General features: G+C 40.5%; 1 protein-coding gene across 2 annotated transcripts in view; it reads left to right on the forward strand.

The window, feature by feature from the left end:
• Positions 1-9,209: 9,209 nt before the first annotated feature.
• The window catches only part of TERT (telomerase reverse transcriptase), a 28,761-nt gene continuing 12,130 nt past the window's right edge, over positions 9,210-25,840 (forward strand). For both annotated transcript variants that reach the window (XR_006103379.1, XM_042461897.1), the window contains exons 1-8: positions 9,210-10,891; positions 11,406-11,604; positions 12,331-12,520; positions 14,453-14,635; positions 15,716-15,877; positions 16,760-16,855; positions 18,743-18,828; positions 24,348-24,461. Coding sequence is in view for 1 of the 2 variants with exons in the window: in XM_042461897.1 (XP_042317831.1) it covers positions 9,298-10,891; positions 11,406-11,604; positions 12,331-12,520; positions 14,453-14,635; positions 15,716-15,877; positions 16,760-16,855; positions 18,743-18,828; positions 24,348-24,461 (2,624 nt within the window). In the remaining variant the exon portion in view is untranslated. The remainder of the gene's footprint in view (positions 10,892-11,405; positions 11,605-12,330; positions 12,521-14,452; positions 14,636-15,715; positions 15,878-16,759; positions 16,856-18,742; positions 18,829-24,347; positions 24,462-25,840) is intronic.

Genomic DNA, 25,840 nt, shown 5'->3' on the forward strand with positions numbered 1-25,840 from the left:
GGAGACGTAAGCTTTTGTAAGTTGTAGCATAAGCTTTTATAGACTAATGTCTACTGCCTCAGAGGCAAGTCTACAAAAGCTTATGCTACAATTTCTTTTGCCCAGTTTAGTCTCGAAGATGCTACAAGATCCCTTTGGATGCTGGCTAGAACTAATGAGATTAGCAGTTCAACAGTATGCAAAGGAAGGGTGACCAGATCTCCTAGCCAAAGGGGACAAGGAACCACAAAATCGAAGACATTTAAGAAGTGTGTGTGTGCTTGTGGTGTGCCTTCAAGTCATTTCTAACTTACGGTGACCCTACGGCAACCCTATCACATGGTTTTCTTGGCAAGATTGGTTCAGAGGAGGTTTGCCATTGTCTTCCCCTGAGGCTTAGAGAGTGTGACTTGCCCAAGATCACCTGGTGGGATTCATGGCTGAGTTGGGAACTGAACCCTGGTCTCCAGAGTTGTAGACGTAAACCGCTAGGCCATGCTGGTTCTCAAGAAAAAATGTACAACATGATCCAATAAAAGCTAAAAACACTCAGTATAAACATAAATTCATGCTGCGTTGCCATGCCATACCCAAAATGGAGGACATTTTAGAATTCCCCCTGGACAGAAAGATGAACCGGAGGACATTAAAACTTTAATACCGTTTTATAATTTTATATGTGATCCCGTGTATTAGTTCCTTTTACAGTATAGTATAGTGTTTTATAGTATCATACTTCACCTGCATAATTTGTTTATAATTACTATATAGTTTTAGATTTTATTATTCCTTAGCTTGTACGCCTCTGGCAGGATTTATTGTTTTGGACCATGTAAATTTATGGTGCTATACAAACAAATGATGATGATGATAATGATAATAATAATAGAATTCAAATATATAGCTGTGTTAGTCTGTAAAACCAGTATGTAGAGGGATCTTGTACCGTCTTTGAGACTTACTGAAAGACAGAAGTTGGCAGTAGCTTTCGTAAACTTAAGTCTACTTCCTCAGGTGCATTAATGTAATGTTCAAATGTATGTGGAGAGGTCTTGTAGCCCCTTGGAGACTCACCTGAAAGAAGAGGTGTGGCAGCATGAGTTTTGAGACTAAACCTACTTCCTGATGCATTTGGTGGGGTGGAAAGCCATGGACAATGTATGCCATTGGTATGTGAGATGTCTGTTTAAATTCAAATCCTTTGGTATGGAAACGACCCCTGCTAAACTGGACTTGCCACTTTCATTCCATACCAAAGGATTTGAATTTGAATTTTATTCCACATGCCAATGGCAATATATGTCTGTACTTGGTTTCCACTCTACTATAGAAGCTGGTAAACATAGAAGAACTTCCTGACAGAATTCAAAGATATAGCTGTGTTAGTCTGTGGAATCAGTCTGTAGAGAGAGATCTTAGCCCTTTTGAGACTCACTGAAAGAAGTTGGCAGCAGAAGCATCTGAAGAAGTAGACTGAAGCTAGAAAGCTTATGCTGCCAACTTCTTTCTTTCAGTGAGTCTCAAAGGGGCTACAAGATCTCCTACCAGTGTTGCCACAAGCCTCGAAGATAATTCCCCAAACCTTGGCCCAAAACTCCCAAATCCCCCCGTATCTCACCAAATATTCAGTCAAAATCCCAAAAGTCCCCCGTAATGTAATATGGCAATAAAACGTAGCCCTAATTGAATAAAAATAATTGGAACTTATTTCAACTCTCAAATTACCATTAAAACCACCAAAGACTCTTTCATCCTTTAATACTTTTAAGATGTTTTTTTGACACAAAGGGGTCCAGGAAGCTTTGTGCCAATAGAAACGTTTCGCGCAACCGCACTGCAGAAATAATCCAGTTTGACACCTTTTTAATTGCTATGGCTCATGCTAGGGAATCCGGGGAATTTAGTTTTCGGAGACATGACCTTCTCTTTCAGCAAACTCTGGTGACAATAAACTACAATTCCCAGAATTCATAGCACTGGCCATGGCAGTTAAACGGTATGAAACTGGATTGTCCTGAGTCTGGAGTGAAGAGGCAGCCTGAGTTGGGTCCAAGACACACTGCAGAAATAATCCATTTGAGACTGCTTTAGCTGCCCTGGTTCAGTGCTAGGAACCCTGGAATTGTAGTTTTGCGAGAAAGAGCTCTGGTGCCACAATGAACTACAATTCCCATGCACCTGAGGAATACACTTAAGTCTAGGAAAGCTAGACTTAAGAGGAGTCAGGGGCTGAGAGAGAGAGAGAGTGTGTTTCCTGAGGCGGGGCGGCGACCACTTCTCCAGTCCTCTCTCTGATGGCTGAAAACGTGAGTGTGTGACACTCCAAAGGGTTGGTTGCTCTTGCTCTGTAGCCAGCCTCGCTCTCAGAGTAGGGCGGAGCTGAAATGGGCAAAAGTCACCAGAAATGCACTGAAATAGAGCCAGGAAACCAAATCACACAGAAAGCTCTGAAAAGTCCCCGTTTAGCTGTGAAAGTCACACGGCACATTGGCATTACATAAATGCACCTGAGGAAGCGGACTGAAGCCTAGAAAAGCACATGCTGCCAACTTCTTTCTTTCAGTGAATCTCAAAGGGGCTATGACTCTCTACATACATTGGACATTACATAAATGCACCTGAGGAAGTAGATGTCAGTCTACAAAAGCTCATGTTGCCACTTCTTTCTCCAAAGGAGCTACAATCCCCTAACAACAACATATCCTCATGGTCACACAATCCCTGCCCTGCCTTGTCTGGTGATTCCCAAACTTTGGCCTCCAAAGTTACTACATCTACTGTACTATAATCAACAGTTACAACATCAAATTACAAACAAACCTTAAACATATAAGGGGTTTTGGACTAGTTCCCAAAATCCTGACTAAGAGCCAAAGTAACTGAGGCTTCTGGAAGCCAAAGTCCAAAACACCTTATATGTTTGACGGTTTGTTTGTATTTGATGCTAGCAATTGTTTAAATTAACGTTAGGGTGGTAGCATGTGTGTGTTCATGAACACGTCTTTTAGACAAGATCAAACGACAGCCCGCCTGACCCTGGCTGTCCTACTCCATTTGCTCATTTTTAACGTTTTATAATTTAATAATTTAACTTTGTAATTTGATTGTTATTATTTGTTGTTGTGCAGAGGTGGGGAATTGTCTAATGTTTATTCGGTTGGTTATGTATTAGTTGTGCTATGTAGTCTTATTTCTTTTATTAACCCTCTCAATCCTAGAGAAAGGTGGCTAAAAATTATATATATTATTATTATTATATTATTGTGAAGTTGAAGGCTTCCATGCTGGCACCCATAGTTGTGTTGGGTTTTTTTGGGATGTGGCATGGCCACTAGCCTGAAAAGCCCACAAAACTAATTATTATATTATTATATTATTATTATATGTTGTTGTTTGTTGTTGTTGTTGTTGTTTTTGTGCTTGTTTTCTGGAAACATTTAATAAAACCATTAAAAAGGAAGTCCCAAACACTTGGAAACCAAAGTGTGGGACCATCATCATCATCACAGCAGTGGCCTCCTGAGTGAACAAAATGGCGGCTGAAAGGCCAATCAGCCCAGCAGCCAATCAGAGGCCGAGTTGCCTCAGGCACGACGAGGCCTTCAGAGGACGGCTAGCCCTCGCCTCGCCTCGCCTCCTTCCATGGCGAGGCCCAGGCAATGTCGGGCGCCGGGGCGCTGCTGCGGAGCTGCTACGAGAGGTGCTGCCTCTGGAGGCCTTGCGGCGCCTGCAGGAGCGTCACCCGAGGAGAGGCCGAGCCCCTGGTCATTAGGGGACCCCCAGTGCTACCGCTCCTGTGGGAAACTGCCTGGTGGGGAGGCCGCATGGGGGCAAGGCTCTCCCGCCCCGCTTTGTCTTCCAGCAGTGGTTGGTAAATGAGGGACAAGGGCATCCAATGGGGAGTTATAAACCCATTCTGCATCCAGACTGGGGAATAACCCGTTTGGTACCGCTTTAACTCTTTTTGTGGCTCTTTCTATGGAATTCTGGGAGTTGGAGTTTGTTGTGGGCTCTGGGCCCCACAACAAACCCAACTCCAGAATTCCATAGGCAAGCAGAGAGCCACAAAAAGAGTTAAAGTACTACCAAACCAGGTTATCTCCCCAGTCTGGATTCAGCCTTGGACTAGAGCTCTGAACAACAGGGTTCATATCTGCACTCAGCCCACCTTGGGCAAAACCACACTACGCTCATTTCTCCACGTTTGTGGCTTCGATTATTTGTGGCTTTGATTAATACGTTCTCTCTAGGAATATCCAGGTCCTCCGGCGCAACTCTATGGCGGTCAACGTTAACTAAAAGTCGCACTGAAAGAGCTACTAATGCCTAGTAGAGTATGCTCTCTAGGAATCTCTAGGTCTTTCAGTGCAACATTTGGTTAAAGTCGACCACAAAGTTGCACCGGGGGACCTAGACGTTCCTAGAGAGAACGTATTAATCAAAGCTGTGAATAATCAAAGCCGCAAATATCAAAGCCGCAAATATGGAGGGACGAGTGCATATGTCTGTCCCTGGCTTTCCTCTCCACCAAATGCATCTGAGGAAGAGGACTGAAGCCTAGGAAAGCTCATGCTGCCAACTTTTTTCTTCCAGGGAGTCTCAAAGGGGCACAAGATCTCTCTACATTCATTTGGACATAACATAAATGCATCTGAGGAAGTTGGCTTTAGTCTAGGAAAGCACAAGCTGACAACTTCTTTCTTCCAGTGAATTTCAAAGGGGCTACAAGAGCTCTCCACAAACATGTCTGTCGGACGTTGATTGCAGAGTTGCGCCGGAGGAGATTCTTAGAGAGGTGTCGTCTCGGGTAAAAAGGTGGTGTTTTTGTTATTTGTGTTTTTTCCGCATTCCCAGGGGTATAGTGCCCCTAACCCTAGCGAATGTGGAGGTAGTATATTGGGTCACTAGGATCATGCCAATCAAAGGCTGCTGGCTCCTGCTGCTTAATGGTGAGAGAGTAGCCCTGAGCAAGAGTCATCCCCAGGCATTTTGATGCAAGTCTTGTGGAAATATAAATACTGTAATTTATTGCAGGTGTGGCTCACTTGTGGTCCTCAATATCTTGTTGGACTGCAGCTCCCTCAGCTTTACCTGTGTTGGTTGGTTGGTTTTGATGGGAGTTGCAATCTAGTACTGTCTGCAGGACCACAAGCTGCCCTTCCATGCATTCGGTTTTTCCAGATAAAGTGCAAACATGTGTGCGCTAGCTTGTTGTTGTGTGCCTTCAAGTTATTTCTGACTTAAAGCAACCCTAAGGCAAAACCATCAAAGGGTTTTCTTGGCAATCAGTATATGAAAAAGTGATAGGATGGTCAGGGAAAACTGGAGTGGGAAGAGAAGGAGAGTAATAGAGCCTTCAAGACATAATCATGCAACCAAGCTTTAAAATGTCCTGAGTTAATTTACAAAAGTTGGAGGATATGAAGTTCTTCATTTAGCCCTCCAAGAACCAAGGATTTTAATTTTAGAACCCACTCTTCTTTTTTATATTACAGTCTTCTCATTATTATTACTTACTTTTTCTGTAGCCCCAAATTTGAGGTCTGTTGCAGGATGATGGCCTTCCAAGGGAGGTCCTATTTTTTGTTGTTGTTTTGAAACAAATACATTCCCCCCCCCCCAGAGGTCTTGTTGTCTTTTCCACTTTAGACACTTGTGTTGTATAGCACATTTGCCTTTAGGCATTGATTAATTTATATAACGTAGATGACAAAACTGCTATTGCGTGTGGTAAAAGTGAGCCCAAGTCTACCTCTGTTAGTATGGTTTGTAAATTCAGTCATTTTGGAAGTATACCTGCAATAGACACAGTGGCCACCTAAGTAATCTGGAACGTAACCTGCCATATCAAGTGTTGACACTTGTAGGTTTTTTGTGTAGGGAGGTTGTGAGATGACCCCCTGCTTTTTTTTACTTTTAAATCCAAAAAGTGGGTTTCTGAATTATTGAATTCTATATCAAATTAGAGATCCAGAGTGATAGAGTGGTTTGAGTGTTGCACAGTTCAAATCCCTGCTCAGCCATGGAAACCCACTGAGTTATCTTCGGCAAGTCACACACTCTCAGCCTCAGAGGATGGCAAAGGTAAACCCCCTCTGAACAAAACTTGCCAAGAGAGCCCCATGATAGATCACCATAAGTCAGAAACAACTTGAAGGCATACAACAACAAATATCAAATTATATATTGGTGTTCCTAGAATTTATCTCCTTATAGAATTCCATGAAATCACTTCCTCTCCAAATATAAAAGACATAATCTAAAGATGACATTGAGCCAAGATACCAGTTGTTTTTTGAACCCACCTCAGGACAGGTGATTTCATGTTCACACCTCTCCATGTATAAATCAACCAGCTCTGGGGCCATAGGGCATCCCATGTGCACTTCTTTTATCTGACAATAAAAGTTATTTTCACGCCTAAAGTAATTTTTTGTCAAGGCTGTTACAGCCAGAGAGGATATGAGGATGTCTCACTTCTCTCCTGTCTAAAGTTCGCCCAAAGCCTCCTCTTGTGGTATATTGGTGTAAAGAGATCTCACATCTATCGTAACTAACAAATCTCCCTCCTCCAACCTCGGAGGAGTTATTAATGAAATCTGAAGAGTCCTATATGATGGGATTTTGGGTACAAAAAAAAAATTGTCCATGTATTGAGCAAGTGGTTGTAATACAGAGCTGCAACCTGATACTATTGGACAGCCTGGAGAGGGAATTAGCCCTTTATGTATTTTTAGCAATACATAAAATAAAGGTGTTCCAAAGTTTGCCTTTACCCCCCCCCCTCAATTTTTTTTTGTTTTGTTTCTCCTCTGATAAGTAGCCCAGATTGAGACACTCATCTATAGTGACTTTAAGGTTGAATATCCCTTATCTGAAATGCTTGTGACCAGTGTTCCATATTACAGGACCCCCCCCCCCAGATTTTGGAATATCTGTATTTGCATATACAGTACATAATGAGATATAATGAGGCTTGAGAAAACCTGGGGATCTGAAAAAGTGGGAAGCATGGATTCCCATCATTTCATAGATCCTCGTGTCTTTCTCCAGCCATGTCTCTCCATCCTTGCAAATACAATACAGTACAAGTATGTGTTGTGATACTTGTGTTGTAGCTGAAAAAAGTTTGAGACTTGGATTTTGGAGTTTCAGATAAAGGATACTCAGTCTGTAATAGCCTCTGTGGGGTTACTTCTATGAAATTATCCATGGACTGTAAATTAACTTGCCTGAAAGCTACCACAATATCTCATTTTTATAATCCAAGCCAAACTGATGAAGTACAGTGGCCCCTCTTTTGTCTGCTTCCTTGATAACAATGGAAAAATCTTTAAGATGGGTCCCATAATACTTAACATTCTGTATAATTCATGTTGTTCCAAGGGTGTGAGGCTGTGTTTTCTAACCTTTCTAATTCCTGAAAAGGAAGCCAACCTCTCAAAAACTGTTCTAGCTGCATCAGTGGGATGGAGGGGCATAAAACAGGAAAGAGTTGTAAAACTCACTTTTTTATATAGGGATGTAGAAGCAGTCACTCCAAAATACTGGCATAATTTAATAGGCCAATACATGTCAAGCTTTTTTCAAAATAAAAACAACCATCCACTAAGCACTTAGAAACAGTCCACATTACAGTACAGTACTGCACTACACTCTTAAAGTGCTGCTATGCCATTCTTACTGCTCTGGCTGCCTCCTGTTGCATTGTGGGGTTTGTAGTTCAGTGAGGCCTAAGAGCTCTCTGGCTGATAATTCTAAATGCTCCTCCTTAAACTGCAAATACCACAATGCAACAGGAGGCAGCCAAAGCAGTTAGTGGAATAGCAGTGCTATAAGAAAGTGCAGTAATCTAGAGTATCTCCCTTTTTCCTATGGGCATAACAACCACAGCAATACAAGCCTTGTTGAGCTAAAACACACATACATCTGAATGCAGAAGGAACTGACTCCCACATGTTCAGGCAAAGGTCTCAACAAAGTTAATGTGCATGCATTCATGTATAACTACTGTATATACAGTGCGCCTGCTTCATATGTGGACGTGCCATACATGATTTCTGGTTTAAATAAGCCCTTAATGTTTGAAAACATGTACTGTGGAAAAACACAAAGATTCACAGTGGGTTTTAGACTGAGCTTTAAAAAATTGGGGGGGGGGGGGGCTATATTTGAAAGCTGATTTCTACCTGGTATCCCATAAAAAGTACGTCTATTCAGACATTTCTCTTGAATTTCCATCATTGATTTAAAACAAATGTAAGTGTCCAGCTTTTCTTTTTCTTTCATTCACTAGGTAAAGGGTATTATCCAATAGTTTAATACAGTATTTTAACTAAAGAGGATAATGGTAGCGGAGTTTATGAGAAACATTCAGCACCTGTGTAAAGTTATTCAACTCTTTATGTTTAGTGTGCTTAAGTTAGCATCCACATAGAATTTCTAGCCTTTTGTGGGATGAGACTAAGATGTTATGGAAGCACAGAAGTCTCATACATTGATCACTAAAAATTGGTAACTTTTCTGGTTCTGAGATCTTACCAGACCTTGGGAAAGTTATATTTTTGGATTATAACTCCCAGTATACTCAAGCCAGCATAGCCACTAACCCTGGTTGGAGGAGCCCTAGAAGCCAGACACGTTCTATTGGCTTGATTTTTCTCTATCTTTTTTGTAATTTAGAAATTCATAGGGAGTTGTTGCCCTCTTTCATGTGCTACTGGTGTTAGAAGCTGTTGTAAGGTGGGGAAATGGGCAGATTCCTCCTATCCACCACAGATATCAAAAGATGTGTGACTTGCAATTGCCAGTTCAACACCCAAATTGCAAGACAAGTCCTCTTCACATTACTGTATTTCATCCTCCTTGCTCTAAAGGGAGAGAACATATGCAAGCATTGTTGAGTGTGTAAGTTACATATTCTTCGGGGTTGGAGGGTTCATCTACTGCTTCTCCATATGAGAATCAGACAGCACTGTATGAGATAGGCCTTCATTTTCTTGCACTTATAAAGTGTTGACACATAGACATTATCCATTCTGGTTGGTCCATATATCTGGTAAATAAATACCACTTATTTGCTTGGTTGTTTCCTTGCAGATTTCAAGTCAGAATGATGTCATTGCAAGAGTAATTAAGAGAATCTGTGAAAAGAAGAAGAAGAATGTCTTGGCATTTGGCTATGCTCTGGAGGATGAAAATAATTACCCATTGCCCGGCATGCCAAATATCTATAGCTACTTTACTAATAATACAACAGAAACCATTCGCGAGAATATTATCTGGGAGATCATTCTGAACAGAATTGGGGATGACATCATGATGTATATGTTGGAGCACTGTTCTGTCTTTATGCTAGTGCCACCTAGTTGTTGTTATCAAATCTGTGGGCAGCCCATTTATGAACTTTCACTAAAGAATGCCACACCCTCCTCAGAGTTCTTCAGGCAGAGGTATCCTGGGCCATCACACAGTACCATGTCTCGTTACCTGCAAGGAAGGCTTCCATCTTATAGGCCATACCTGTCAAAGGGAAACTGGAAAAAATGGAACTCTAGAAGACAACCAGGAAGCAAAGCAGAAGATGTTTTAGACGTTAACTATCAGCAATCTTCAGTGGTTCACAAAGCTGGGCAGAATCCAATAGCAAACAAACCAGTTACAAGTGCCAGTGAGTGCCTAGAAAGCCAACAAAAACCCAGTCAATGTACATCATTAACAACACAGTTGCTTAAAAGAAAACGGAAAAGCCGGTGTGAAATTAGTGCTAAAAGAAGAAAAATAATGCAAACAGAGGACAGGCTACAGAAAAAAACAAGAAACCCACTTCCCACTAAAAGCAAAAATCAATTTATTCTGGATAGTGGTGGTACCACATCTAAAGGATCCACAAGCTCATGTTTAGAGGATGGGCTAACTCTTGTGACATCTGTCCCTGAGAACCATGAACATGGAGCACAGACCTCTGGTGTACCTTGTACACTTTTAGATCAGAAGATTTTTGTGGGTGATAAGACAATAACACTAGATAGTGGGAGTAAAACTCATCGTCAATCTAGCACAGGAAAAGACTTTAGGGCCCACAGCTCTAAGTCAGGTGAGAAGTCTCCAGATAAAACCTCTGTTCCTGGCATCCATATTGAAAAACACACACTCTTGTATTCTCGTCGGCCATTGAAGGAATGTTTGCCTAAATCTTTTGTACTAAATCAGTTGAAGGGTTCTTTGTCTGGGGCACAAAGGCTAATAGAGATTATGTTTTTCACTAGTAAGATTACAAAGCAGCTGGGTAGTTCACATCTTCTGAGTCATGGCAAGCGAAAGAAGAGGCTTCCTAAGCGATATTGGCAGATGAGAGGCCTGTTCCAAGAATTGCTACAGAACCATGCCAAGTGCCGTTACCTGGAGATTTTAAAAAAGAATTGTCCTATCCTGAGTTCTGATTCACTCAAGATTGGCACAGGAGAACAAGGTAGCAAAAGAAAAGGACACCAAGAGGGAGGACACTCATCCAGTAGGATACAGCAGGTCAATGCTACAGAAGATTGCCTCAGTTCTGTACCAGTTGGCTTAGACCCATTCCCAGGAACATCAGGAACTTTAAGCAGAAGCTGTGAGGAGACTGTGTTGAGCCAAACAGGAACAGAGGAGAAACCTGTCCAAAATTCCACTACTTCTAGCTTCATGGAGTTCCTTAAACAGCATAGCAGTCACTGGCAAGTGTACACTTTTGTGAGGGAATGTCTAGAGAGAGTGGTTCCTGCTGTGCTCTGGGGTTCTAACCACAACAAATGCCGCTTCTACAAAAATGTGAAAAAGTTCATCTCCCTGGGGAAGTTTGGCACGTTTTCTTTGCAGGAGCTGTTGTGGAAAATGAGAGTGAACGATTGCATTTGGCTGCGTCTGACCAAAGGTATTGTTGGTAATTTTAAAGATAAAAGCAACATCTTCTGAACATGACTGGTGATCCAAAGTGATCGTCGAGTTCTTTTGAATTAATGTTAACTGGCCTTGCAAGTAAGCGCATAAAAGTTACCAGTCCACTGTCCGTGGATGCTGTGGTCAGAGAAAGTCACCTCCATCCCATTTCATGCCCACAGTCCAGGCTTAAGATATTAGCATCCCTGCTAGAAGGCTGACTCTGGGCATGGGAGGGCACATGTATGGAATTGCTTCTCTGCCTGATAATGCAATGCTTGTTAGTGTTCTGCTGAGAAGGAAGCTGCCACTGTAGAAAGTTCAAAGACAGTCCCAAGCTGTGCACTCAGTTTTCCCACCTGCAGGCATATGCTGCTTTGCAGAATTGCAGTCTTTGGTTTCAGTAGCAATTTGAATAAATTTTCCTCAACAGGGAGGATGGGAATCTTTTGGGAATATACAGTTAATATGCCATGTTCTATGTCATTAAACTTGAATTCTTCATTTAGGATCTGGCCATTTTGTTCCTGCATCTGAACATAATTTTCGTCAAGATCTGATGTCTAAATTCTTCTACTGGCTGATGGACTCCTATGTTGCAGAGCTCCTCCGCTCTTTCTTCTATATCACTGAAACCATGTTTCAAAAGAACTTACTTTTCTTCTTCAGAAAGTCTGTTTGGAGCAAGTTAGAGAGCATTGGAGTTGGGTAATTATAATTAGAAGGCTAATTGCTCATGTCCTGTTCAAGGAGAGATTTACAATACAACCCCCATATCCATGGGGAATATATTTCCAGACTTGCCATGGACAGTGAAAATCACAGTTTATGGTGAACGCTGTATTTCCAGCAAAAATTGACTATAGGGTTGTGCTGGAGGATCTCCAGATGCCTAGAGAGATGTTAGAGTCACACTGGAAGACCTTCAGCTATCCAGAAAGACATTGTTTTGGACACAAACTGTGAATATGGGAGTCTTACTATATATTCCTTTAATGCAATCTTCTGTGCCTTTCTGTGTGTAGATGATACTTGCAGAGGGACTAGACTAGAACCTTACTGCTAATTTTCTTTTCAAATTTAGCTTTCTAAAGTCTGTACTAGTTATAAGATGATACACACATGCTACCTGTGAGGGAGAACATGGGAACTGGCAGCCAGGCACCATCCCATCTTTGGAGCATGTCAGAAAGGTCCCTGCGTGCCTGGTTATGTATTCTATTATGTGTGCATAATTTTAGTTTCCAGTTAAATAGTAAAAACAGAAAAGGAAATGATTTTAAATACTGCTTTGAAGAATATTGTGATGGCAAGCAGACAGTGAAATTTGGCTCTGTTCTGGACTAAGTATTACATGGAAGCAAATCTCAAGAGGAAATTACAAGAGTCTGCTTTGCAGTCTAACCCTAAGACTGATACTAATTTCTGTTCTAGGAACCACTTGGCCAAAGTGCATCTTCGTATCTTATTAAAGGAGGAGATCAAAATTTTGCAGCAGGAAAAGTGTGTTCCCCTGGCATCAAAACTCCGGTTCATTCCAAAACCAAATGGGCTGCGACCTGTGGTCAGGCTGGATGGTGTAGTAGGCGCTGAAACATTCTGCAGAAAGACCAAAGACAGAAAGGTCCTGGGTTTAGTTTGGTATTATGCAGACTATCTTGATTAGATTTTGGAACCAGTGACGATTTACATTGCCAAATTCTGAACACAGCCTGTTTTATCTGCAACCTCCAGATACAGTTACCAGAACAATAGATGAAGTCTGGCTGGTGTGAAATAATGTGGAATCTTTGCTTCCCGTTACTTGAAGTGATTGTTCTATTAATGTAGGCTAAAATATTGTTAGCCTTTTTTGTTGCTGTGCCCTGCTGCTCACTCATGTTCTACTTGTGACTGACTAATTTGAAGATCCTTTAATCATATATTTCTAATGAGCCGGGTATACCCCATCCTGGAGTCTCCTTCCTTAGAGGTCTTTAAGCAGAGGCTGGATGGCCATCTGTTGGGGATGCTTTGATTGAGAGTTCCTGCATGGCAGGGGGTTGGACTGGATGGCCCTTGTCGTCTCTTCCAACTCTATGATTCTATGACTAGATAGTGAAGTGCCCTCCCACGCATCACACTGTTGACTCCTGTTCAACTTGTGGTCTACTAGGACTCCTAGATCCCTTTCACATGTATTCTTATTAAGACAGCTGTCCCCCATCCTATATCTGCATTTTAAATTTATTTATTTATTTATTTATTTATTGGCCTTAGTGCAATACCTTACATTTCTCTGTACTGAAATTCATTTCGTTAGTTTTGGCCCAGCTTTCTATTCTATTAAGGTCATTTTGAATGTTGATCCTCTCTTCTGTGAAAGCTAGTCCTAATTTGGTGTTATCTGCAAATTTGATAAGCATGCCCTCTGATCTTTCGTTCAAGTTGTTGATAAAGATGTTGAATAGCACTGGGCCCAGGACAGTGGTCACTTCTCTCCAAAATGAAGAGGAACCATTGCTGAGCATTCTTTGGTTTGGCTGGTCAACCAAGTAGATATCCACCAAACAGTTGCATTGTCTAACCCACATTTTACTAGCTTGTTTGCAACAGTATTATAGGGGACCTTGTCAAAAGCCTTACTGAAATCAAGATATGATATGTTTACAGAATTCCCTTCATTTACCAAGCTGGTAATTTTATCAAAAAAAGGGTATCCGATTAGCCAGGCATGACTTGGAGTTAATTTGTGATACCTCGGTATTTCTTGACTAACTCTTTGTCGTTCCTGAAAAGCAGTCCTGAACCTTCACCAACCATGCTACTGGTATAAGAATGAACTCATTTCTCAATTGGAAAGAAGACAGAAGCAAGCAGTACCAGCAGTTCTGCTTTGTCTTCATCTTCTGGCAGCTAGTGGCTCCCATGTCATTGGAGTGGCAAATCTTTGCTAGGGATTAATCTGAACCTTAGAGCTACTCAAGGTAGTGAAACCCACCACCGAAATTGGTTCAGCACCTTGGACAGCTTCTTTTAAAATACAGACTAAAATCTACAGTGGATTCAGCACAATTCCCCTGACATGGGAGCTATGAGCAGCAGCTGTCTTCATCTGTTAGCGTTCTGTCATCTTTACCAAGCCATTTTTCTTCCTTTCTCTTCAGACATAGATGGTAATAGCTCCATTTGTTGTTAACATCCTTCAACAGCCTCAGCTGATTTCTAAAGTTTAGCTTTCCTGGTTTTGCTCCTGTTTGTCTGGGCGGGTTATCTGTACTTCTAATTCTATTTCTTATATATTAAAATTTAAAATCTCATTGCTAAGCTTTTGAGCAGCAACATTGTCTATTTTAACTTTCATGCTAGGATGTTCTTCTCTTCCTGCTCTTGTGTACCTGTGTCTTTTCCAAAAATTCTCTTCTTTTGTAACAAGGCTAAATGTGAAAACTCGTTCTTCCAGCTTTTTTGCCTCATCTTCCACCAGGGCAACAAACCAGCTTAGACATATATGAGTATAGCAGTTTTTGTCCTAGCGCTAACTTCTCATTTTCATTTTCTTGCATTTGTCTTTTAGGTTCAGTACTTCAACACACAACTTAACAACTTATTTAGTGTTCTCAATTATGAACGAATGAAGAACCCTGCCTTGCTTGGCTCTTCCCTTTTTGGGAAGGATGATATTTATGCAGTGTGGAAGAAGTTTGTTTTGAGGATCTTGGAGCTGAATGCTGAAATGCCTCGATTTTACTTTGTGAAGGTATGGTTTAAAAATCAGTGGCTTGATTAGTGTAAATATCCCACCCCCTATTTTAGAAACAATGTTTTTCTTTATGAAGGGTGCATATCTATGCACTCTAATGGAACCAAGCCAAGCGAACATTATAGCACCTACATTACAGCACCTACTGAATAAACATGCATAGGATTGCACTGTAAAAAGTTGCCTCTTTAATCCTAACTGCCCAGTATCATAGGTCTGTTTCCAACAATTAAATTGTTTGAAGCTCCCCTTTTCTTCACAACAGTTAATTAAAAATTTAAGAAACGTCACTGAAGTTAAGCTGCCCTGTGAATTCCCACGAAATGAAAGTTTCCATCTGTAATTTCTGCTGCATAGCTCTTTCAGATAAAAATCAGACCAGGTTTCCAAATTCTACTAGAATTGCCCTGGTGACTCAGTGATTAAATGCCTGTACTGCAGCCACTCACTCACAAACCATAGGGTTGCGAGTTCAATACCAGCCCAGCAGCTCAAGCTCAACTCAGGCTTGCAGCCTTCTGAGGGCGCTAAAATGAGTACCCAGATTGGGAGCAATTAGCTTACACTTTGTAAACCGCTTCGGGAGTGCTTAAGTGTACTGATAAGCGGTATAGAAATGTACTTGATATTGTTATTGCTACTATGAAGACAACTGCTGCAGATTTGGAAAGAAAGGGAGGTTGACATGAATCAGCAGAAAGTAGTCACCCTGATATGCAGGAAATTGCAGGTTTTTTGGCACACTAAAATTGCTGTAGTGTTCCATTATTCTTATGTTGGTTGTTGTTGTGCATGTTCAAGTCATTTCTGATTTACAGCAACCCTATGACACACCTATCATAGGATTTTCTTGAAAGGATTTGTTCATAGAGGGTTTGCCATTACTTTTTCTGAGGCTGAGAGGGTGTGACTTGCCCAAGATCACCCAGTGGGTTTCCCTGGCCAAGTGGGGATTCAAACCTGGTTTTTAGTGTTGTAGCCCAAAATTCAAATCTCTCCAGCAAGCTGGTTCTTATGTTTACTTTGCGGGACATCCAGTCCTGTCTACTCTAACAACTGTATTGTTTTCTGTCTCAGGCTGATGTCACGGGGGCTTATGATACCATCCCCCATAACAAACTGGTAGAAGTAGTTTTGCAGGCCCTTTCTCCAGACAAAGAGACAATTTACAGCATACGGCGCTATGCAGTTATCACAAGGACAAGAAATGGACTTATCCGAAGATATTACAGGAGACACGTAAGGCAGCCCTCTTTTGTTTTCTTCAAATCTATGCTGTGCATGCTGTTGTCTTAAAAGCAATAGTGCCTCCTGGGTCCCATGTCAATGGAAGCAGTAAATCCATTCTGGGTTTTATTCTGAGTGCTGAACCCTCTCCTCCTCCACCACATCCTCATCCACCACCACCACTTTGGATAGCTCCTTTAAGCTTTGAACTGAAGAATAAATTAATTATCCCACTGCCATAGGAGTCACCAGTTGCCACTGATTAAGTGGAAGCCAAAATACTAAAGTTGGGTACTTTATAACAGGCACTCCCTAGACAGGAGTGGGAAGTCTGCTGGGGGGGAACAATAGTCAGATGTGCATCTTCATTGCTCCATTTTATTTTACTATTTTTGCAGGTATTTGTGGTGGAGATAGGCAGGTAAATGTTTATTACACAACTTTGTGTTGCTGTCTTCCATTGTTTGGGCAATGTCAAATAGCCAACACTTTAAAAATTATATTTCAGTTAAGTATTTTTAATATTTATATATATTATAATGGATTTTTAATATTTAACTGTGGATTGTTAGGAGAAATTCCTTTTGTTTTCCCATTTAGTGTGTTTTCCTTAGAAAGGATTTTTAAAAAGTGAAACCTACCCTGTATTAGGAAGAAAACAGATGGTCATATTCATTTTGCACAAGTTTCAATAGTAATTCTCAGCTAGAATAGTAGTATCAGTGGAAATTGCATAAATGTTTGCGTAATAAGATAGCACTAATGAAGTGGGAGTGCTCAAACTGGAACTGATGGATTTAAGCCTTTATATTTTCTGATACGGTAGTTGTTTGCTTTAGCACAACTATTGCAATGGGCATCTACTCAATATTTTAAATCTGAATCTGTTTGTAGGCGTCTACTTATGAGGAGTTTGAGCCTGAGATGAAACAGTTTGTGACTCACCTTCAAGAGAGCACCTCACTGAGAAATGCGGTAGTAGTTGAGCAGGTATGTTTCTAGTAGTCACTCTCTTTAAAAGGTCACTTAATGTTTCTGACGTTATCAGTCTAGTCCTTAGCATCTTTGGCTGTATCTTTACTGCAGAATTAATGCTATTTGACTGCCTCTTCAACTGCCATGGCTCAGTGCTATAGAATTCTTGGAATTCTGTAGTTTTGTCAGATAGCATTCTCTGTCAGAGAGCTCTGGTGCCACAAAACCCTTCAAATCCCAGGAGTCCATAGGTTGGAGCCATGACAGTAATAGCAGTGTCAAATTGCATTAGTTGTGCACTGTGGCAGCAGCCTTTGCCAGGCTTAAGAGTGGGCACACAGTACTTCCTAATTTTTTTTTCTTTTATTGCAACTTTGAAAGACAGTCTGTTATTATTTTCATCCCTATATTGTGTTGGTGGAGGGTGAGTTGAAAAATTTTTTTTCAGACCCTCCATGAGCTCATGGCAGAAGCTAGACTGTAATAAGGGGTGTCCTGTCGTAGCTCAGTCTCTTAGGCTGCAGCCCACACTTACTAGGGAATTAGTGGAGTTCAGTGGAATTAACCTCTGAGTAAGCATTCTTAGGATTGCCCTTTAACAACCACTACACTGCATGACCTCTGCCAAATGACAAGCAAATGATAATTAACTTCAATATGATTTCTTAATGGGGAGTTGGTAGTAGTAGTGCTCCTATTTAAATGTGTCTCTGTGTTGTACAATTTTTACTTTTAAAATTTTAATCCATCTTGATAGGATAGCGCTGGCTGTGTTACACAAAACATTGCAGATCTTGAGTCATTAAAGAGAGATTTTTTTAAAGGTGGGCAGCTTTAGCAGCTAAAAAGAGATTTATCTATGTTGAAAACGTAATAAGCTTTAAATTATGCCATAGTGAAATTTGTATCAAAGCTCAAGTTTGTGAACCTGTAGAATAACTATGAAATTACATTTTTTGTCATTTGAATACTGTAATTAAGTGTTGTCTTCAGGTGCTGAATTAATTACCTTTTAATTTACATACTGCTGAATTTAACCTTAAAGTTGAAGCATAGAGAATTAGGGAGGGAGAGAATAAAAGGAATGTGGCAGCACATTTAAGATTAACTGGTTTTGATTTTAGCATGAGCTTTCATTGGTATAAACCTATATCACTCTATTACATCTGAAGAAGTGGGTTTATATCCACAAAAGCATGTGCAAAAACAGTTAATCTTAAAGGTGCTGCCACATTCCTTTTTTTCTCCCCCTCCCTATATTTTGGAGGAAGAAATTGGCAAAATGACTTCTGAGTATTCCTTGCCTAAGAAAACCCTATGAAATTCATGGGTTTGCCATAAGTCATTGGGCAAATTGAAGAAACACACACACTTCATATGTTCCATGTATTTGAGTGCATGTTTTTTCACTTCTTGTCAGTAGGTGGTGCTGTTAAATGCCATTGTTATTTAAAGGAAACCCTTCTTCTGTTCATAGTTCAACCTGATAGCCTTTTTGAAAATGGTTTTCTGTTCTTTTAGTCCCATGTAGACTTTGCTTTTATGACAAGTTCTTGAAAGTTTGCCTGTGGATGTTCCAGATGCATCATTTACACTGAAACTATGAACATGTTAAAATCTAATATTAGACCAATATCATAATTCTTTTTTGTGGGAATCTGTATTCTTTGCCTCTTACAATATCAATACGATCTGTATACTATGCATCCCAAAATGTGTAGACCTTTTTGGCTGAAGAACTTCCATGTCACAGAGGTGAAAAGCTAATGTGTTGTTGTTGTTGTTGTTTGGCAAGGGGTGGCCAAAAAATGTGCTGCACATTAGTGCGCATGTGAAATGTTCCTGTACAACATTAGAATAGTCAATCTGAGTTGTTTGTGTGTTTTGCTTTTTGTTACTTAGAGTGTTTCTTTGAAAGAGACCAGTTCCAGCCTCTCAAAGTTTTTCTTGCAGTTCATCCGAAACAGTATCCTGAAAATTAAGGACAGGTAATCTCTCTTTTTTCCCCCCCTTGCTACCTTACAAGAAATTTTCAAATACTAAATAGAATGACCTGGTGACATGCTGCTGGGCCAAAACGTTGAATTTGTCTCTGTAAAGCTTATCTACCAGCCCGTTTCAGGCACCCAAGTTGGATAACATTCCTCTTTCATTTTTGCAACAGTCTTATTTGATTTTGTCCACACTGTCTACTTCACAGGTGAGAAACTGAGGCCAAGAGGAAACAAATGACCAAGGGCCACTTAGAAATAATCAGTATTAGAAATAGAATCAATCAGTATTCAAAAGAAATGTTGTAGCATTTTAAAGTTAGCATATTTATTATTCCACAGCATCTCAGGAACCAAAGCACACTTCATCAGTTATTTGCTGGTAAATGTTGTTAGTGGCAAAAATATGTTTGCTTTGCATTCCATCTTTGGGATGGGGGTGGGTGGGATGTAAATAAATATTATAATAATAATTCATCAGAAACTGATGTCTTTTTTAATCTTTAAAAGAGATAGAAGGGATTATCATGTTTGATGTTGCACATCCTACATCACAGAGATTGTGTGTATGAGAGAGAGAGCCATATGTAACCTAGCTGTTTCATCCTTGCATGCAAAGATGAATAATTACAGTACAGTAGTTTCCTTCCCACTTTTGGAGCAGAGCAGTGCTTCTGTAGTATTCTTCCTGTGTTCAGAATTCCTCAAGTGTTGTAGAGGAATTATTCTGCAGTGAAAAATAGTGAGGTATTTTTTTTTCTGTACAGGAAGCAGGGGGGAGTTTTGTGCCAAAAAAACCCTACGTGTTTTTTTCACAAAATATATCACCCCAATTTTTTTTTTGGAATATTTGAGTACTGGTAGAAAATTACATAGAGTTCTTGCTGATCAATTAATCTTCCCAATGTTTGGGAAACCTGTTTTTCAACTAGGGGACAACTAATTATGAATATTATTTCCATTCCTAATAGGGATGTGTTTGTTTAAATTATTTGTTTCTTCTGGGGAGAACAAGCAATTTAAATAAATTTCTGTTCACTGCAGGAATGTTTCTGGAAGATGTGCAAGTTTCAGCATTCATCACACATCTTTTTCATGTCCTCCCTCACGACCATATAGTGGTCATTGGGGAGTGTAAGGAGCAACTGAGCAAGTAAATAGGGTCATCCGTCAATGACTGGCATAGCAAACTTCTCTCTTTTTTCCCCTCTCACCCCCTCCCATTGAGTGAGGAGGATTGATTGCGGTCATAGATGGTGATGGATTAACCTTGCTCAGCTATTTCCTTGCCACTTCCATGGCATGCCCTTGTAGTAGCTGCTGGAAGGGAGCTGGTGAGCAAGTAGTAATGGAGGAGCATCCATCAACATTGGTCATAGCCAGTAAATAGCAATAGCAATAACAAGTACATTTCTATACTGCTTATCAGTGCACTTAAGCACTCCCTAAGCAGTTCACAATGTGTAAGCTAATTGCCCCCATCAAGCTGGATACTCATTTTAGCGACCTCAAAAGGATGCAAGCCTGAGTCAAGCTTGAGCCCTTGGCTGGCATTGAACTCGCAACCTTGTGACAGTGCAGGCATCCTCCAGGAGCTACTAGGTTCCTCCAAGATCCTCAAAGTATTTTCCAATTGTGGACCAGCTATCAGAACCTTCTCACTGGCAATCCCTCTCGCTTCTCTGTCTGCTGGCCACTACATGGCCAATGCAAAAGCCTCAGTGAGCCTTAGTCAGGGGGAGGCAGAAGTGTCGTCCTCAAATTTATTCAGGGTGTCTGAAAGGGCAGTGGGATAGAAAGAAATTTAATCAGGACTTCTCAGGGTTTCCTTTTGGGAGATTTTCTCCCCAAATTTTCAATCCCTAATCCCTTCCATTTGAGAAATTCCTCTTTAGAATTTTCTCCCAAGTTTTAAAATATAATTTCAATCCCTAATATGTATATACATACACATATTACAAGGGCTGCAGACCTATAGAGGCCTTTAACCAAAGTTGTGTTAGGCATACAGCAGGTTAATGCACTTTTACTCATATGGGTAAGAGCTACTTTTAAGTTGATTAGCTTGAGCATATTTGTTTAAAATCCCAAAACACAGATTTTATTTTTACAGATTTTTGTTATAACAAACACACATGCACATTTTTTTACAGAAAATATACCTATAGTGTTTAGCATCACTGAACTGCTAAATACAGTCGGTCCTCTGTATCCATGGATTCTGCATCCACATATTCAACCATCCATGGCTTGAAAATATTCACAAAAATATGTCAGAAAATCAGACCCTGATTTTACCATTTCATGTGAGGGACAGCATTTTCCTAACTCTTTGTATATAATGGGATCTGAGCATCCACAGATTTTGGTATCCACAGTGGTCCTGGAACCCGTACAGTCTTGGACAATCTGTTCTATACTTCCTCTGTGTTAGGCCAAAAGTATTGTTTTGTTCTCCACACAATAGCCCTCAAAAGAGGGTATTTCATCAGTACTGGCTACTGAGAGATGAATTTTATCTACTTGTTTAGAGAATCTGCAGCCATTGTGACTACTTGAAACTTTGCAAAGTTGTTAGTCAAGGCTGATTCTTACTCCTTCCAGATGCCTTCTTCTTCAGAGACTTCGGCTGGGTTTTGTAGGCTGTAGTCTGATTGCTGTTGAACCAACAGAAAGTCTTGTTCAAAATTCCATTAGGTATTTGTAGAAGAATATGATGAATTTGCCTTTTGGTTGAGAAGTTATTTTTGTTAAAACTATTTACTTTGGGCATAATTAGATGACCTTCCAAGCCTAAGAACTGAGATTAGATTGGGATTCAGTAGGAAAGTTTAAAGCTAGGATGATTATTGGAGGCTACACACGCTAGATAAATAGCTATCACCAAGATACACAGTACTGGCTGTATTTCTGAAGAGTAGATTTATATGTGTGATTGAAGCTGACAAGGAAAAAAGATCAAAGTCTATCAGAATGACGTCTTTTTTTTTGGTTCTCAATGAATGCTTTTTCAGTCTGGTGTACAAAATCTGGGCTAATACCACATTTCATAAGACCCTGACATTTATTTTTGTTATAAATTCATACAAATTAGAAGCCCAGAAATTACTGACACCACTTTAAGGTCATCATGTGGCAATCACCAATCTATTTATTTATGTCTCACCATTTTTCCTGAGGGTGGCAGTAGACTTCATTTCCACTGGAAGATGGCAGATTGGAACATTGATCTCTCTATGATGATGCTGTGACTGGCTGAGATCAGGGCTTAAAAAATGTCCTTTGTGGACCCATGTACTCAAACAAAATCTGATGAGGGAACACCATTGGTGCTGATGGGCTTTTGTTCAACCATTGTACAGTGGTACCCCGGGATACGAATGCGCCGGGTTACGAATTTTTCGGGATACGAAAAAATCCCATAGGGATTTATTGCTTCGGCTTACGAAGGTTTCTTCGGGTTACGAAAAAACCGCGGCGCTATTTTCCGCCACCGGAGGGCAGCAGAGAGCTATTTTTCCATTAGCGCCTATGGGAATTCGGCTTACGAAGGTATTTCGGGTTACGAAATTAACCGCGGAACGAATTAATTTCGTAACCCGGGGTACCACTGTATTGTGGGAAATAGATGGAATTTTGATCTAAAAAGCACCTAGGATAGAAAGCTCAACACTTTCTCATACTTGCACAGCAGTCTCAGCCAGTATCACTTGTGCTAACTGGAAGATGGAAAAGAAAGAGACCTTTAAATTCCTTGTGGTTGCTTCTAAAATTTGGCAGCAAGTGGTTTTATCAACAAACAGTCACAGTAACTTCAAGCAAAGAAAATACTTGCTTTTAATGGGGCTTACCCCAGTTACCATCAAATTTGAGCCACACAATCTGCAACCATAGTTAAGCAGCAGCAAGCAGATCACAGTGAATGGGTACTGATAGGGAACAAATTTTGTGCCTCAGCCTACTGGAGCTGCCCAGCTCTGCTGTACAAGAATGAAGAATCATAGTTGCTTTCCCAAGCTTCCTACAAGTAAAGAAACAAAACTCCCAAGAGATCAGGGTAAAATGCCCTGTTGTTCCTTCTCGTCTAGTTTCTTTTCTTTCATTACAACACATTTATTTTAGAGAAACGTTTCAAAAAGTGATTTGTTGGATTTGTATGCTGTTCTTGTCAAGCATGGCTCAGGGTGTCTCTGAGCAAGTCAGATTTTTTAAAAAGTTGAAACAAAAAATAAGTTCAGATATTAAAACACAGTTAAATTAAAATATAGTTTAAAGCACAGCAATAAAGAAAATATAGCTCCTTTGGGGGTAAAATAAAACCCAGTCCTACCAGACCAAGCAAGATCAACCAACAAAGGCTTGCCTAAATACAGTGGGTCCTTGTTATCCACTGGGGTTTGGTTCCAGGATCCCCCATGGATACCAAAATCTGTGGTTGCTCAAGTCCCATTAAATATAATGTCAGAGGAAAATGGTGACCCATATATAAAATGGAAGATCAAGGTTTATTATTAGAAATTTATACTTTTTTGAATATTTTAATGCTGTGGATGCTTGAATCTGTGGATAAGGAGGGCTCACTGTAGAAAAGTTCTTTGCCTGCTTGCAGAATGGAGGAGGAGAGCTTAATTTCCAGAGCCTGTGAGCAGCCTTTGACAAAGGCCTCAGTAAAGCTTTGGAATGTCCTGGTTTGCAGAGTATTGTGGGTACAGGTCAATTAAATCTTTGGATACTGTCTGGGAGCATTGCATAGGTAGTGAAGTGATTGTATGCTCTCAGGTTCATTTTGAGTCTCTCTCGAACACTGTACTTTGATTACTGGGATTTGTATCTTTCTCTGTCCATAGCCTTGGTTAAATCGTTGTGTGCCTTTTATTATGTGTCATTTCCAACTTATGATGACTCTAAGACAAACCTGTCACGGGGTTTTCTTGGTAAGATGTGTTCAGAGGAGATTTGTGTTTGCGTTCTTCTGAGGCTGAGAGAACATGAGTTGCCCAAGGTCACCTAGTGAGTCTCCATGGCCAAACGGAGATTCAAATTCTGGTCGCCAAAGTTTTCCATCTATACCATGCTGGCTCTCTCTTAGATACTTAAAAGAAAAGCAAAAGAGCATAGTGATTGTTGTGGTTGTTATGCCTGTGCTCTTCCAGAGGCTGGCCATTGTAAGAAACAGAATTCTAGACTTAACTGATCTTTTGCTTTGACTCTGTAGTTTATGCTCATGGACTTTTGTACTGTGCCTGTATTCTCCCACCTTGGGATTAAATTAAGCATTTGAATGGTGTGGGAATGAGAGGTTTGCATCAGAGAAGTGGCACTTGAGGAAAGGGGCAACTTCTCCTAGTTCCTTGATCCTACTCACACTCATTCTGTTTTCAGGATTGTTAAATTTAATTTTATTTTTTTAAATAAAGTACTCCCAGTGTTACAGGTTTCTGACATTACATGTTGTTTGGATGTTTGGGCTGTGTGTATATATGATAGTGGTTTTTTTGGTTCCTCATGTTTGCCAGGTACTATGTCCAGTGCTGTGGAATCCCCCAAGGTTCCATTTTGTCCACTTTGCTTTGCAATCTGTGCTATGGAGACATGGAGAACAAGCTACTACAGGGCATACAGAAGGATGGGTATGGATCTACTTTGCTTTGATTTATATCTTGCTTTTCCCCCAGGGTAGGGATGTAAGTTGGCTCCCAGTAATCAAAATATTTTCAGTGAAAACTCAGTAGATGATTCAAATCCAAATTAAATTAAGTGTACCGTGGTTTTGTGTGTGTGTGTGTGTGTGTGTGTGTGTGTGTGTGTGTAAAAACACCATTGTATAAGAGTAAAGATATACCACTAGTCCAAAATTTAGGATCATCCAAGCCATTGTATTCCTTATCACCATGTATGGATGCGAGAGTTGGACAGTCAGGGAAGCAGCCGGAAGAAAAATTAACTAATTTGAGATGTAGTGCTGGAAAAGAGTGATCAGGATACCATAGTCATACAGATGGGTCTTGGAACAGATCAAGCCAGAGATTTCCTTGGAAGTCAAGATGATTAAATTGAGGCTGATATGGTTTGGCCATATAATGGAAAAAGACAATAATGCTAGGAAAGGTTGAGGGGAGAAGAAAGAGAGGAAAACTGCATGCTGGATGGATGCACTTAGTCGTAGGGACACAGGCATGGGCTTGCAGGAACTAAGTAGAGAAGTTGGAATTCTTGGAGGTGTCTTGTCCACAGGGTCTCTTTGAGTCGAAGTTGACTCGAGGGAAGATAACAACAACAATAAATATATAATACAGTGGAGCTTTGCCTTACACGGGGAATCCATTCTGGAACCCCTGCGTAAGTTGAATAACATGTATGTTCAAGCCTCATTCAGTATAATGGGGCTCGTCCTTGTGGCAGGGTGTGTGCACCATTTAATTGCCGCATGGCTTCCGCGTAAACCAGAAGCCATGTATGGTGCACCCGCATATGGAGCAGCTGCACTGTATATACTGCTATTTCTTGCCGATAGTTATTCCTGAAGCTTCAAACTCACTGTACTGAAATCAGCATAAATATTCACCATCAGGGAAGGCAAACATGAAATCTCTTGGCCAAAGGTGAAAGGAAGATGGAAGATTTTCTTTAACCAATAGTCCACAAAGATGGCTGTACTAATGACAATAAATCTAGCACCAGAGTCCACCTATCCCTTGCCTGCCAAGTGAAGTGAGTTTCCTTCATATTGCAAGAAACCTGAGTGGGGAGAAATCTGTCACTCACTTTATTCCAATATCCAAGTCTTCTGTCATATACTACAAATGTGGAATTGCTTCTTCCAAAGAGCAGCACAAAAATGGGAGAATAATTGGTCAAGCCTCTGGTTACTCTGTGGGTGGAGTAACAAGCACATCTTATTTGGGGATAAATAAAACACTTTGTGCCTTAAGTCCCATTACAAAAAAGTAGCATTAGCTAAGATTTCATTATTGTGTTCTGTGTTTGTTCTAACCAAACACAATTTTAA

Source organism: Sceloporus undulatus, chromosome 4 (assembly GCF_019175285.1).
Source record: "Sceloporus undulatus isolate JIND9_A2432 ecotype Alabama chromosome 4, SceUnd_v1.1, whole genome shotgun sequence".
Classification (NCBI taxonomy): Eukaryota; Metazoa; Chordata; class Lepidosauria; order Squamata; family Phrynosomatidae; genus Sceloporus; species Sceloporus undulatus.